This window comes from Rhinatrema bivittatum, chromosome 2, assembly GCF_901001135.1.
Source record: "Rhinatrema bivittatum chromosome 2, aRhiBiv1.1, whole genome shotgun sequence".
NCBI lineage: Eukaryota > Metazoa > Chordata > Amphibia > Gymnophiona > Rhinatrematidae > Rhinatrema > Rhinatrema bivittatum.
This window is the reverse complement of record NC_042616.1, coordinates 603,085,291-603,101,391: the sequence shown is the minus strand read 5'-3', so window position 1 is coordinate 603,101,391 and position 16,101 is coordinate 603,085,291. Positions and strand designations below refer to the sequence as shown.

Below are 16,101 nucleotides of genomic sequence, written 5' to 3'. Positions count from 1 at the left end.
ACACAGTTCTAGTTAAAGGACCTATGGCGGGAAAAACCTGTGGTGGCCTTGGATGATGTCTCTGTTGTTTGCCCTATGAAAGGGCTCTTCAGACACCACAGCCTTACGTCAGCAAGAAAGTCATTTTCTGGTTCAAGCCTTGTCTTGTTCCAGTCTTCAGCCTTGCTCCACTGCAGCATTCAGCCTTGGTCTGTGCAAGCCATCAGTCATCTCAAGCCATCAGCCTTGCCTCCACCAGTCTCAGCTGTGTCTCTGTCAAGCCTTCAGCCTCAGCCTTGCACTCGTCAAGTTTCCAGGTTCAGCTTTTGTTCCTATAGATTCTTAGACTCTGTTATAGCCTGGCCTGTGTCAAGACTCGTCCACCCACCATTGACGCAAACCTTAGGGCCCAACCCATGAGGTTGCATCAATGGCAATGCATCAGGTCATTTGCAATGTACATGTTATTATTTTGACACATCCATGGCATATCTATTAAGAAATATTGCCAAATTAGTGAAGATAAAGTATGAGTTCCATCCCCTTAGTCTAAAAAGATTTCAGAATAGTGTAATAGTTTTCCAGCATGCTAATTGTATAGAAGAATAAAGTGCACATATTAAAGATTATTATTATTTTTATATACTGACATTCGATCTGAGATATCACATCGGTTTACATTCAGGTACTGTAGGTATTTCCCTATCCCCAGAGGGCTTACAATCTAAGTTTTTGTACCTGAGGCAATGGAGGGTAAAGTGACTTGCCCAAGGTCACAATAAGTGACAGCGGGACTTGAACCCTGGTCTCCTGGTTTGTAGCCCACTGCTCTAACCACTAGGCTATTCCTCAGAGAAAAATGATGGCTGTAATAGAAATTAGCTTAGAAAGTAACTTTCAAAGGGGCACATGTGTGCACATTGATGCATGTGCATCAGCACTCACCCAGAGATGCAGCAATTTTATAACATATGCACACATATAAACATATATTATTAAATAGCATAGGCACACATATGTGCACATAGGCGCACATAATCTACTAACATCAAGCCTTGCCAACATAGGCCTAACTGGAAACACCCTCAATTGGTTCACCTCATTTTTAAAGGACAGATTCTTCAAAGTCACCGTTAATAATTGCTCATCTGATCCCTACTCACTTGAAACAGGTGTGCCGCAAGGATCTGCCCTGTCTGCCATTCTATTTAATATTTATCTTCTACCACTCTGCCACTTCATCTCTAATCTAGGCATCTCATTCTTCCTCTATGCCGATGACATCCAGCTACTAATCCCTATAACATCTACTATTGAAGAAGCCATTTGCCTAACAGTAAAATACCTCAAATCTATCCAAATTTTTCTAAACCAACTAAAACTATGTTTAAATATGAATAAAACCGAATGGATCCTAATAAAAAGAAATTCCTCAGTCCAACCCTCACAAATACCCTATATTCAAATTGATAACTCCAATATTCAAATGAAGAATCCAATAAAGGATCTTGGCATCTGGATAGATAATGATATGAGCTTTAAGAATTGTATCGCTATTAAAACAAGAGAAGGATTTCATAAACTCCAGATTCTCAAACACCTCAAACCTCTTTTGTACCCAAATGACTTCAGAACAATTCTTCAAACCCTCATCTTCTCAAGCCTGGATTATTGCAACGCAATTTTCTTAGGACTACCCAAAGCTACTCTAAAACCACTACAATTACTGCAAAACGCCACTGCACGAGTACTCACTGGCAAAAGGAAGTTTGATCACATTTCTCCAACCCTAAAAAATCTTCATTGGCTATCTATTCCACAAAGAATCAAATACAAATCCTTAACCATTCTCCATAATGAAATCTACAAAGACAACAATTCCTCTCTGAACAACATGATCTCAATACACAAATCACCACGTACTTCAAGATCTTCTGACAAACTACTTCTAATCATTCCACCCCTGTCATCTGCGAAACTATCAGCCACTAGAGATAGAGCCTTCTCGATAGCAGGACCGAAAATATGGAACTCTATCCCAGGACACCTAAGCTCTATCAGAGACCCCAAAACCTTCAAAAAAGAACTAAAAAATGGTTGTTTAGACAATCATTCACAGACATATGACAAATCTTGGTTTATCCCACTTCTTGATTTCTGTAACAAGCCTTTTCTATTTATTTAAGTTATATATTGCCTATTGATAACTTGTTCTACTCTGCCTCTTGCCGAGATGTTATATTTACTATCATCTGTATTTATCCTCAACCTATAACTCGTACACTGTATGAAGTTTTATAACTCGTTCTCTGTATGAAGTTTTATATCTCGTTCTCTGTATGAAGTTGTTTCACTGTAAACCGGGGTGAAGGCACTCAGCTATACTTCGGTATATAAAAGAATATAAATAAATGTGTGTAAGTCCTGTTTTGCAACTGGACACACAGCCACACACATTCGGGCATGAGCTGCACAAGTGAGGGAATTTTACAACAGGTGCATGTCCACGCCAAGACCAATTTCACAATTTATACACCAATTCGGCTAGTCTAGAGCTAGGTCCTCAAACACCCCCCCCCCCCCCCCCCGGTTCTTTAGACTGCACTCCCCCCAGTTACCCCAGACCCCTTAAGCCACTCAGGGATGCCTGTTTTTTTGTTTTTTTTTAAACTTACACCTCCATAGCAGAAGTAAAGTTTCACGGCATGGGACCTGGTTGTGCACCCCGATGGGTAGGCACTTGCATGCACATCCTTGGCCCTGCCCGGAACATCCATGCCTCACCCACACCATGTCCACACCACACCCCTTTTTGGTTCCCAGTGAGATATTTTCATATCAGGAGATGGGCACGCATATAGGCTGCTTTTAAAATCGGGTGGGCACATGCATATCCAGCAAGCACGCACATCTCCTGATTTTGGTGTGCACCAGGCTTTTAAAATTCACTGTACAGGTTTTATACTGGGAAGCAGTAATATAGCATGATCAAGGTTTCAACTCTTCTTACTCTATAGTCTCTCATTTTTCAATAACATTCAGTCCCCAGATCTAGCTTACAAATATGGGGCCCGATGCAATAATCTTCGCGGAAAGCGGGCGCTGACTTTTCAGCGCCCGCATTCTTAATGTATGCATGGCGCCCGCAAGGGGGGCGCCATGCAATATGTAAATTAGGGGGTCACGCTAGGAAGGAGGTGCTAGGGTCGCTTGCGCGACCGTTGCGCCTCCTTGCTAACACAACCTGCCGTGGCTGCTGGTTATGAAGACCAAGGCCGGTAAACTCGGCCTTGGTTTTCATAACCTGCCTGTCTGCCAGTAATGAAATCGGCCGGCGAGTTTATTGGTGGCTGTTTTCATTACTGGCAGACGGCTGGTTATGAAAACCGAGGCTGAGTTTACCGGAGTTGGTCTTCATAGCTTGGCGGTCTACCGAGTTATTTATTTATTTATTTTTTGCTTTTAAAAAGAAGTTTTTTTCTGCTTTTCTGTACTTCTTTTCAATGCGCTCAGCTATTAACGCCTGCTCCAGGCAGGCGTTAATAGCTGAGCGATAAATGTGCATCTGAGATGCACATTTATCTTTTTTGCATTTGGAGTGAATGAGTAATAGGCTGATTTGCATGTGATGAGCGCTAACTCATTCACTCCGCGTCAAATGCACGTTAAATAGGCGCTAATCCCCCTATTGCATTAGGGGGTGGATTAGCGCCTATTTAACCCGCGTCCGACAATGGGTTAAACAGTGCTGAGCACACTGTATTGCATCAGCCCCATAGGCAGTAAACGAGGTACAAGGGGTATGAGAAGGGGCCAGAATTAATTAAATTTTTACTTGCTGGTGGAAGAAAAGGACTCATCTGGCCCCTTTTTGATTTAACTTTGCCTTAATGAGGCTTTGGAGGCTCAGGCTGGCAGCCCCACTTTTCTGTTACCTGGGCAGGGAGATCAAGCTGCCAGATCCACTAGGCTGCCTCTAATTATCTCGCTATATTCTTTGAATATAGCAGTTAAGATCAAAATCTGGCTAGGTGTTGCCGGATTACTTTATTTGAGGATATTCGGCAGGAATTTTATCTTGATGAATATCGCTGATAATGTAGACTCACTTAAGCCCTTTTTTTTTTTTTTTTTTTTAAATATAAGCCTCAAGGTACAAAGCTCCTGAAAGGAGGGTTAAAATAATATAAGGGAAGCCTCACCACCATACACAAATTTATAAAACTTGACTTGCGTTATATATGCTTTCAACGAGACCAACTCTAGTTAAAACTATATTTTCAGTGATTCTTACAGCCAGATGATACCTTGTTCCAAAAGGGGCCCATATCCTTTGATCTGCAGAGTGTCTTTTGTAAATATGCAAACGATGCTTAACTGTAATTGCCTAGAAAAGTATACCACATCTGTTTAGACACATAGTAGCACATAGAAAATTGGCTAAATTAGCATAGTTTTGAAACTTGTAAGCAGTTACAGTCAAAAAAGTTTCAAACCTTGTTCCAGTAGAAATGAAATTGCTTTTTCAGACCAGAAGAATATAAGGGTCTATAACAAATACTGTATATTTATCTCTGTCTATCTCATTTTCTCTCTCTCTCTCGGAGTATATATACTGAATATAAAATGTATTTTTTACAAAAACAAATGGCATTATTTTTTAGTTTTCTGCAACTAATTCTTTCTCAGTTACTATGTACTACAGTGTAGAGCTTATTGTTTCTAGCTGCAATTTGTATAACACCTACAGAAAACTCCCTCATTGTATAAGAAATATTCACGTTAGGACTTCTGTCAACCACCTTTTAGCAGCTAGACTTCAATAGCATCTTTATATTTAAGTGGTGGTGTTCAACTGGTATACAAAATACTAGAGAGGGAATAAATTAGGCAATTAAAAATTTACATTTATATGTCTCCAAGTACTATATGTTGCTGTTTTACCCTTGTTTACATTTTGATGGCTTATGGTTGTAACCTGCTGTTTTCTTCAATTGCTAATTGTTACTAATTGTATAGCTGTATAGTTGATGCCAGTTTAAGCCATTTTGCTCTATGAATCTGTGTATTATTATTTCCACTGTAATAATAGGTAGAGCTGCAGCAAATTATGTGAGTTCTTGTATCAGAAGAATATGTCAAGCTCTCTAGCAACAAAAGCTGGGCAGTGGCAAAGCCACTTTTTGCTGTTTGACATTTCCATAGAACATTATGCTCATCATTTTGATAGCTTTCCATGAAAACTATGAGATGAATTTTGATAATGTTACACGCATAAAAATTAGCATATATGTACATAAGCAGCCTCTACTCACAGATTCTATATTTTATAAAAGTAAAAAATGACATGCATATTTTCACTTTCATGCACACTTAAAAGGGCAGTCTAGGGGTGTTCTGGGGCAGAGCCAACATTTACGCACATAAGTTGCTATTTTAAAAGACATGCATGTAGATTCTCCAACTTATTTGCATAATTTTTCACCTGTTAATTGTCTGGCAAAGGTGGTAATAAATGTGTGTAGTACTGACTGGGTGGGAGGTATGGGTGAACTGTTGGGAGTTCAGGTTGAAGAAGCAGGATAGTCTTGATGACGTGGAGAAGGACTAATTGGTAAAACTGGTAATTTTCTTGATACGTGCATATTTTAAAATACACTGACATGCATGTAAATCCTAATTTATGCGTGTAAATCCTACTTTATTTTTGTGTGTAAAATATGTGTATATTTTTTAAATAGATAAGAATTATGTCAAATGCATTGATAAACACTTTGAATGCTTTATATATATTCACATGTAAACCTACATAGATGTGTATGTTGCAGGGTAGAGATACCTGTATTTTATAAAATATACATATATCATATGCACAGGTTATAAAGTGCTAGGGTAGATCTAACAGCCATATATTTACATATTTATTTATTTATTTATTTAATAGTTTTTATATACCGACCTTCATAGTAAATAACCATATCGGATCGGTTTACAATTAACAAGAAGATAACTGGGGTAACAATTCAAGTACAGCAAAAAACAGTAGGTAGGAATGAGTCAAAAAGTTACAATCAACAGGGTAAGAGAACTTGGAAGCTTGCAACAAGCTGGAAAGAAGATAAGGCAGGAAATAAATATGAGGTGATACCATAGGGCGTACGGGTTGAAGCGTAATGGTGCTTTAACCTGGAGGTGTCAGAGTCCATTAGTGAGTGTAATCACCATAACGGGTAAGAGTGAAGGACAACTAGTGATTGTCTGGTGGGTCGGCGAAGGCTTGGTGAAATAGCCAGGTTTTAAGTCTTTTTCTAAAAGTTAACAGGCAAGGTTCCACTCTAAGACTTGAAGGGATGCTATTCCAGATGGATGGGCCAGCTATCGAAAACGCTCTGTCTTTGGTCGTTGAGAGGCGTGAGGCTTTAGTAGGGGGAAATTTCAGGATGCCTTTGAGAATATCTCTAGTTGGTCTGTTAGAGGAGTGGAGTTTGAATGGGATTTCCAGGTCGAGTTGAAGATGATGATGGATAGTTTTATGTATTACGGTGATTGATTTATATAGAATTCTGAAGTTAACTGGTAACCAGTGTAGGTTTCTGAGGATGGGAGAGATGTGTTCGCCACGACTGATACTTGTCAGCAATCTCGCAGCCGCATTTTGTAACATCTGCAGTGGTTTGACAGTGGATTTGGGGAGGCCTAAGTAGAGGGCACTGCAGTAGTCTATTTTGGCGAACAGTAGCGCTTGGAGGATTGTCCTGAAGTCGTGGAAGAATAAGAGTGGTTTTAGTCGTTTTAGAATCTGTAATCTGAAGAAACATTCTTTGGAGGTTGTGTTGACCATTTTCTTCAGGTTTAGACGATTGACTAGTATTACCCCAAGGTCTCTAACCTGTTTGCAAGTAATGTGAGAGATGAGTGGAGATGGTGGGGAGATATTGATTTCGTTTGAAGAGATGTGGAGCAGCTCTGTCTTGGAGGCATTAAGAACCAGGTTTAAACTGTTTAGTAGATTAGTGATGGATAGAAGGCAGTTGTTCCAATGGGTGAGCGCTTTTGAGATTGATTCTGTTATCGGGATTAGAATCTGCACGTCGTCTGCGTACAGATAATGAATTAGATTGAGGTCTGTTAACAGTTGGCAGAGGGGGAGGAGGTAAATATTAAAGAGGGTAGGAGATAAGGAGGAACCCTGAGGTACGCCAAGAGTTGCCACCGTATGCATTTGTTTGAAAGTTTTTCATCGATAGTCATTACATGTGGGGTTGACATCATCCACCGGCACTGAACAAACATTTCTCCAAGCTATGGAGCTCTGATTTCTACTGAGCATGTGCGAGAGTTCCCACATAAGCATTGCCTCATAAACCTCCTCAGTCATTTTTTGTACAAGCTTAAGCACTGACATATACTTCATCTCTCCTCTGTCTTTTCATTTCCAACTTACTGTTTTAATCAGAAACCTTTTTCTGCCTTTTCTTTTACTTATGCCACCCCACAACAGCACTTTTAAGTACTACCCCCCAAAAAATGTAAAATATTTTTCGCACACAAAACTACTTTGGTGAGTTAGTTTAAGAACTGCCCATGTGGAAATATTGTCCCTCACTGATGGCCACGAATTTAGCTATCACTCTCTGGGACCAGATCACGACTAGAAAAACTGTGAAACTTGCAGACATATGTCCCCAAGCTCACAGCACTCCAGGGCCTTATGTATGGAAGGACTCTCAGGTGTCACAGTAGATTTTCCTCCCGTTGTACAGTGTTGTCTGCTTAATCAGGAAAAAGAGAGAACCTTTTTGTTGTGCTGTGTTTAGAGATTGCTTCAGCTATATTGGAACTTTTCAGACAGACTTCTATATATAAAATATTTAAGCCTCTCATTTATTAAGATTATATTGTGTAAACAAGTTATATTGGTATTATGTACTGAGGTTTCTATTCAGTCTGTAAGCTATTTTGTCTTAACAAATGTGCACTTTTGTAAATGATCTATATGTGATAATAAATAGTTAAAACTTTATTTCCCACTAATTTTCTTTTCAAAATTATATTTAAATACTTGTTTCATTAGTTTCATTAGTCAGTTGGACCTTTAGATGATCGAGGGGTTAAAGGGGCACTTAGAGAAGATAAGGCCATTGCGGAAAGATTAAATGATTTCTTTGCTTCAGTGTTTACTGAAGAGGATGTTGGGGAGATACCCGTTCCGGAGAAAGTTTTCATGGGTAATGATTCAGATGGACTGAACCAAATCAAGGTGAACCTAGAAGATGTGGTAGGCCTGATTGACAAACTGAAGAGTAGTAAATTACCTGGACTGGATGGTATACACCCCAGGGTTGTGAAGGAACTCAAAAATGAAATTTCAGATCTATTAGTAAAAATTTGTAACTTATCATTAAAATCAGCCATTGTACCTGAAGACTGGAGGGTGGCTAATGTAACCCCAATATTTAAAAAGGGCTCAAGGGGTGATACAGGAAACTACAAATCAGTTAGCCTGACTTCAGTGCCAGGAAAAATAGTGGAAAGTGTTCTAAAGATCAAAATCACAGAACATATAGAAAGACATGGTTTAATGGAACATAGTCAGCATGGCTTTACCCAAGGAAAGTCTTGCCTCACAAATCTGCTTCACTTTTTGAAGGGGTTAATAAACATGTAGATAAAGGTGAACTGGTAGATGTAGTGTACTTGGATTTTCAGAAGACATTTGACAAAGTTCCTCATGAGAGGCTTCTAAGAAAAGTAAAAAGTCATGGGATAGGTGACAATGTCCTTTCGTGTATTACAAAGTGGTTAAAAGACGGGAAACAGAGAGTAGGATTAAATGGGCAATTTTCTCAGTGGAGGGGGGTGGGCAATGGAGTGCCTCAGGGATCTGTACTGGGACCCTTGCTTTTCAATATATTTATAAATGATCTAGAAAGGAATACGACAAGTGAGGTAATGAAATTTGCAGATTCAGAGCAGTTAAATCAGAGGTCCCCAACCCTGTCCTGGTGGCCCACCAGCCAGTCGGGTTTTCAGGATATCCGCAATGAATATGCATGAGAGAAAATTTGCATGTTATGGAGGCAGTGCATGCAGATTTTCTCTCATGCATATTCATTGCAGATATCCTGAAAACCCAACTGGCTGGAGGGCCCCCAGGACAGGTTTGGGGACCTCTGAGTTAAATCACAAGCAGATTGTGATAAATTGCAGAGGACCTTGTGAGACAGAAAAATTGGGCCTCCAAATGGCAGATGAAATTACTGCACCTTGAATACTGTGTACAATTCTGGTCCCTGCATCTAAAAACAGATATAGTTGCGATGGAGAAGGTACAGAGAAGGGCGACCAAAATGATAAATGGGATGGAACAGTTCCCCTATGAGGAAAGGCTAAAGAGATTAGGGCTGTTCAGCTTGGAGAAGAGATGGCTAAGGGAGATATGAAAGAGGTGTTTAAAATCATGAGAGGTCTAGAACTGGTAAATGGAAATTGGTTATTTACTCTTTAGGATAATAGGACTAGGGGGCACTCCATGAATTTAGCATATAGCACATTTAAAACTAATAAGAGAAAATTATTTTTCATGCAACGCACAATTTAACTCTGGAATTTGTTGCCAGGGGATGTGGTTAGTGCAGTTAGGGTAGATTTTATAAACTTACGTGCGCATGTACTTTTGTTCGCGCACCAGGCGCGAACAAAAGTATGCCGGATTTTATAAGATACGCGCGTAGCCACGCGTATCTTATAAAATCCGGGGTCGGCGCGCGCAAGGGGGTGCACATTTGTTACCTTGCGCGCGCCGAGCCCTACGCACGCTGCCTGTTCCCTCCGAGGTCACTCCAAAATCGGAGCGGCCTTGGAGGGAACTTTCTCTCCACCCCCCGACCCTATCTAAACCCCCCCCACCGTTGTCAGCAGAGTTATGCCTGCCCGAAGCAGGCGTAACTCTGCGCGCGCCAGTGGGCTGCTGGCGCCATCACCCGACCCGGGGGTTGGTCCGGAAGCCTCGACCACGCCCCTGACATGCCTTCCGCCCCTCCCCGAAATTCGTGCTGCCCACCCGGCACGCCCCCAACACGCCCCCCTTGTGAAGCCCCGGGACTTACGCGCATCCTGGGGCTTGCTCGCGCCTCCGAGCCTATGCAAAATAGGCTCGGCACGCGCAGGGGCTTTTAAAAGGGTTACGCTCATAACTTATGCGCGTAACCCTTTTAAAATCCGGCCCATTATGTAGCTTGGTTTAAAGAAGGTTTGGATAAGTTCTTGGAGGAGAAGTCCATTAACTGCCATTAATCAACTTGACTTAGGGAATAGCCACTGCTATTAATTGCATCAGTAGCATGGGATCTACTTAGCGTTTGGGTACTTGCCAGGTACTTGTAGCCTGGATTGGCCACTGTTGGAAACAGGAGGATGGGCTTCATGGACCCTTGGTCTGACCCAGATAGGCAATTTCTTATGTTCTTAGTGTTCCTTTGTTATTTTGCTAATTGGGTTTATTATATGGACACTTAAAAATGTTTTTTATACTGGCTAAATTTTATCTCTAGACTATATATATGGTTGCTGCTTTACCCTGGTGAACCCTGAAAGGCTATTCTATGTCTGCATCAATGAACTTCTAGTTCTAATCTTTCTAGGAGAGGCAGATCTACAAGTCCATATACACAATGGGACCAAAACCAGAACTCAGTCAGCCTGCCCTGGGTCAGGTGTCACAGAAACCTAAAATTATCTCAATCTACATTGATATCCTTTTTAGTCTCACTTTTTAGTGGTACTAATGAGGCATATTTTAAAGATGGAACATAAATTTAGATTGAAATTGACAATTTTTCAAAAATTTATTTTCTTAGAGGTAGATTTTAAAAGCCTTGTGTATGCCAAAACGGCCACATAGGCATGTAAGCTATGCAAATTTTAAATAACTGAAGGTGGAAAAGGGGATTCCAGAGGTGGGGCCAGCACTGACATGTGTAACCCCTAATTTTCCTCAGCCAGCACATGCATCTTTGCTAGAGAGAGAAATAATAATAATGAAAAGACAGCACCATTTGTTTTCAAGTTTATTTCATGGTAGCATCTCATTTACAATGTACTATAGTGTTGTTTGTTTTATGGATTTGTTTGCTACCCAGTGTTATAATTCTTTTGTGCTATTAATAAACATTAAATAATAACACCACTCCCCAATCCCCAACCCCCCCCCTCCCGAAAACTCACCCTAAATCAGTGTCCCTGTACAATGGTCCATATATTGAATATCAGGCTGAGCCCTATAAAGAGGTTCTCTCTCTCTCTCTGTAAAGCTGCAGACATACACATGAAAAGTATGTTATAACCTACATGTATACTATTGTAAAACAGTGCATCTCTCTGCATGCAGCCCTTTTATAAACCACCCATTTCATTTCAGCAATTCAGAGGTTGCACAGTACCAAGTAATATATTCACATGATAAAATATAATTCAAATAAACACAAATTGCTGGTGCATTTTTTTTAGGGAGCATGAATAGAATACACAAAATCTATTTTAAAAGAAAAGAACTCCCTTGGAAACAAATGGATTTTTCTGCCTTTATTTTACCTCCTTCCCATCATACCTTTGACACCTTTTTATGTTGTTGCATCCCTAAACTAGATAACATTATAAATAGGTATTCCAGTACTTGCCAATTTATATTTTGAAGGCCTTAACTTAAGCTCTTGAACAATTTTGTCAATAGTCTGTAAACTGTGTCTGGCTTTGAAGAAATTTGCCAGTTGGCTCCCAGCTTTTCATATAATTACGCAGAAAGAACCCTTGAATGCATTTTCAGTCTTAACAATCATTTTTGGAAGGGGCACTATTTTTTTCCCTTCCTTTTCCCCTTTTTTTTTTAAATGAAGAGACAGGGGGAAAACATCTCTGTAGATTAAGATAAGCTGCTTTTCCCTGTGTTGCAGGTTTTCTTCTCCAAGCAAGTTATGGCTTTTTTCCAAAAGCAAAGTTTGTACCCTCACTGTAAAAATACCTCAAGAGAGGCGGACAGTATGGAGTCCATACTGCTGCTTCATTACTATGTAGTATTAATGACGCTGTTCAACTGTCCTCACATTACAATGATATTTTCCCTACAGATCTTAACTCTAGAGCAATGATGGCGAACTCCAGCACTCGAGTGCCACAAACAAGCAAGATTTTCAGGATATCTGCCGATGTAATAAGACCCGCGGCAAAACAGGCGCGCGTTATGTGCGCAGGTTTTGATCACCACGCGCAGCTGAAGCTGTTCCTAAGCGCGTTCCTAAGCGTGGTAATAAGCGGCAGCATCGGCGCTCAGAACCCACGCCGATGATCCACACGGAAAAGCGAGCGAGCGAACAGGTCTCCCTATGAAGGGGTAGATTTTAGAAATTTGCGCACAAGCGTACTTTTGTTCGCGCACCAGGCGCAAACAAGAGCACGTGGGATTTTAATAGATTACGCGCGTAGCCGCATGTATCTGTTAAAATCCGGGATCGGCGCGCGCAGGGCTTGGCAAAATCGGCAGCATGCGCGCGCCGAGCCGCGCAGCCTGCCTCCGTTCCCTCCACCCCCCCCCCGCACCTTCCCCTCCCTTCCCCTACCTAACCCCACCACCCTGCCCGAGGCAGGCGTAACTTGCTCGCACCGGGCCGGCCGCCAGCGTGCGATTCCCAGGCCCGTGAGCCGTTTCGGAGGCCTCGGCCATGCCCCGGAACCACGCCCGCGGCCCCGCCCCCAAATGACGCGCCGCCGCAACAAGCCCCCCCCCAGGAAAGCCCCGGGACTTACGAGCGTCCCGGGGCTTGCCCGCGGACGAGCCTACTCAATATAGGTTCGGCGCGTGCAGGGGGAACTTCGGGCAGGTTTTCGGTGGGTACGCGCGTACCCCTTTGAAAATCTGGCCCTGTGTGAAAGAATGACCCTGGAAAGTATTTTTAATATTTTAATTAACTGTGTTGTTGAAAATAGGGCAAATATTTTCATGGGTGATAATTCAGAACAATCTTGCAGCTCTTCTGGCCGAGTATCTGTCTGCCCAGGGAAGTGCCTGCCTCAGCACCTAGCTTACCTTGCTGTTTGGGCACTGAGCTAGGCACTTACTTGGTTGCGAATGTATGGCATCCGGCGCTCAGAAGGCACCTAGCTACCATTGCCACTCAGGCGCGACCAAGTAAACGCCTAGCTCAGAGCCTGAGCGGCAATAGTAGCTAGGTGCTGTACTTGGTTGCGAATGTATGCCATCTGATGCCCAGAAAGGTGCCTAGTTAAGCTGGCCACTTGGATGCCGAGATAGGCACTAAGGGCCTGATTTTAAAAAGCATTTACTCAAGTAAAACTGGGTTTTGTTTGAGTAAATGCACTTTGCTCGAGTAAGTGGGCTTTTGAAAATTGCTACAATGTAGGCTATTGAATTGTCCATAGGATTTACTTTTGTAAATGCACGTTACTTGAATAAAAGGCTTTTGAAAATTGCTACAACAGTAGTTGCATTTATGCGCACATCTCCTTTTGAAAATTACCTCCTTAGTTAGCTGGTTTCAGGACACTCGGACACCGACATAGGTCCCCCGAGTGAGCGCTGACACTTAACTCGTGCCCTGACAATGACAGTAAAAAACCCGCACTAGCATTAGCGCGGCTCCCTGCATTGCCTATGATTAGCTCATAACCTCCTTTGCATGCCATTAGCATGCATTCTCGCAGGAAAAACCACGGGTCCATAAGTGCGTCTGTACACGCTTTTTTCCTACGCACAAATCCCTTATTACATCCCCTGTATAGGGCTTGGCGCGGGAAAACACAAATACATGCGCGCACAAATCCGCGGCAGCTTCAGCGCATCTTATTACATCGGCCCCATCATGCATGTCAAAGATTTGAAATCACTGCCTGAACGGTATGCAAATTCATTGTGGATATCCTAAAACACTGGTCTGTTTGTGGCACTTGAGGACTGGAGTTCGCCATTACTGCTCTAGAGCTTTTGAGGTTGTACTTAGTTTATACTGCCTGAAGTATCATTTTTCAATTTTACCAATTTGTGTTTTTTTTGTGCAGTACTCGAAGGTAGATATACCTGCACTTCCACCTGTTCCAGAAGTCCCAGACGTGAGGGCATTGCTAGTAGGTATTAAAACTCCCATTTGTCCAAAAAGAGAGTGCAAAGCATCACATTTACCTGCAACAGCTACACAAACAAAATCAAATGAAGTGCTTGCCAAAAAGAAAAATATATTAAACAAACAGAGCATTTCTGTTAAGCTGCTTTGACCTCCAGCATGTGTGATCTTTTTCTCATTATCCTCTTACAAATTTAACATTTAAACATGATGCTGTAGAACTCAGAAAGTCATTTATTTTATTTATTAGAAGAGGTCTCTTTCATTAATCATATGTGTGCATTTTATTTAAGACATATCTGCCTCATACTAGCATTTTAAAGATTAGGTCTCCAAGCTACCAAAACATTTTAGTGGGTCTCAATTTTTGTTTTGACCTGGAAGTTTCCTATTGTTCCTTTTGGCTTCCAAGTGAACTGGAACCAAAGTTGGGATCCCGATGGGATTTTTTTCCCCCATGTTGTATCCTCACCAGCATATTTACTCTACCAGCTGGGGCAGCAGTCCTGGGCTAGGGGCTGTTTATTAGGACTGACTCAAGAACTCTACGATCCCTGGGTCCTGAGCCTCACCTAATAGGAGCTACCCTTGAGCAGTGACCAGCAATCCTACTCCTCTCTTCTCAGCCCCCATCCCAGGAGCTGTGAATGCTCGGGATCTCCTTTTGTTTGAAACGAAATCGGAAATGTCAGCAGTCTTTCCTATTTTGTTTCATTTTAGAAATGAAAGAAAAATGAACAATATTTGTTTTTTCATTGTGTTTCAAAACCGCTGCTCTAAGCATGCTGCCTGAACAACAAAAAAATTAAAACTCCAGTCTTCTGTTTCTTCCCATCCCTCGTGCCCTGTCGGATCCCTCCCCTAGACCACACTCCAGCTTACCCATGATACCTGGGATCTAAATAGGGGCAGGAACAATTCCTCAGTTGCTCCCGCTTCCCCTCCCCACCAAGTGCCACATTCCAAAATGCCACTGGCTGACCTGAGGCCAGCACCATTTTTAGGGGTGCTCAAAAATGGGGCCAGCCTCTGCTCAGCTGTTGCCATTTTTAAATACTTCATTGGTAGGCAGGATATATCACAGGTAAGCTGGGGAGAGGAATGGAGGGGCTGGGTGGTATGAGGAAAAGCCCAAGGGTAGGATTATTACTATTTTTTTAATCCGGTAGAGTGGGTTTTGGTTTTAGTGTGTGTTATTGCGAAATAGTGTGCATCGAGTCAAAACTAAATGGAAAAATTCAAAAGAAAAACCAAAAATCTCCCTGCACACCCCTAGTAAATGCTGCCTTCACGAAATCCCCAGTCTTAGTAAATCTAGAGAGAGGAAGACTCAGTTTAGGACTAGAACTGGAGACTTTCCACATGACAGTACCTGACATTGCCACTTAACCAGCGGGCCAGCTCAGGGTCTTGCGTGTTTTTAAAATTCTCTGTTGACTCATTTTGACTCATTTTTTAAAATCTGAATGAGCTATGAATGAGTGACATTAGGAGGGTGGCCATTTCATTTTCCAAAAGACAGTACTCTTGCTACACTGTTCAATGTCATTCTTGAAAAAGGCATATTTGAATGTCAGGCACAGAAAAAAAAAATACAATGCAATTAAAGGAAAAGACTTCAAGGCCCATGTAATTTGCCCATTTTTTCTCTTCCTGTTACATTACCACAGACTCCACATGATCGCAGGCCTTGCCCTTCCTTCCCTGAAGCTAAGGATACTCTGTAGTTATTCCGTGCCTTCTTGAATTCTGTAGTCTACTCTCCTTTAGTCTCATTCTGTGACCCCCCCTTGTTCTAAAAAACATGCTTATGCCTTGTCAGACATTGATACCTTTGAAGGATTTGAATGCTTCTGTCATGTCACTCATCTCCCTCCTTTTATCCTGGTAACATGGGCATTTAAAATGTGTTGCCTGACACCAATCAGTGCTCAAAAGGAGGCATTTTGCTGCCATGGCCAGCTCAAGCCCAAGAAGAGACACTGTAACC

At 41.8% G+C, this 16,101-nt stretch overlaps 1 protein-coding gene across 4 annotated transcripts in view; it reads left to right on the top strand.

The window, feature by feature from the left end:
* The window catches only part of ZNF521 (zinc finger protein 521), an 876,085-nt gene that overhangs the window by 700,726 nt on the left and 159,258 nt on the right, over positions 1–16,101 (top strand). For 2 of the 4 annotated variants that reach the window (XM_029591156.1, XM_029591154.1), the window contains one exon: positions 14,050–14,115. The exons of the other annotated variants lie outside the window; for them this stretch is intronic. In XM_029591156.1, the coding sequence (XP_029447016.1) occupies positions 14,050–14,115 (66 nt within the window). The remainder of the gene's footprint in view (positions 1–14,049; positions 14,116–16,101) is intronic. 4 annotated transcript variants of the gene reach the window in all.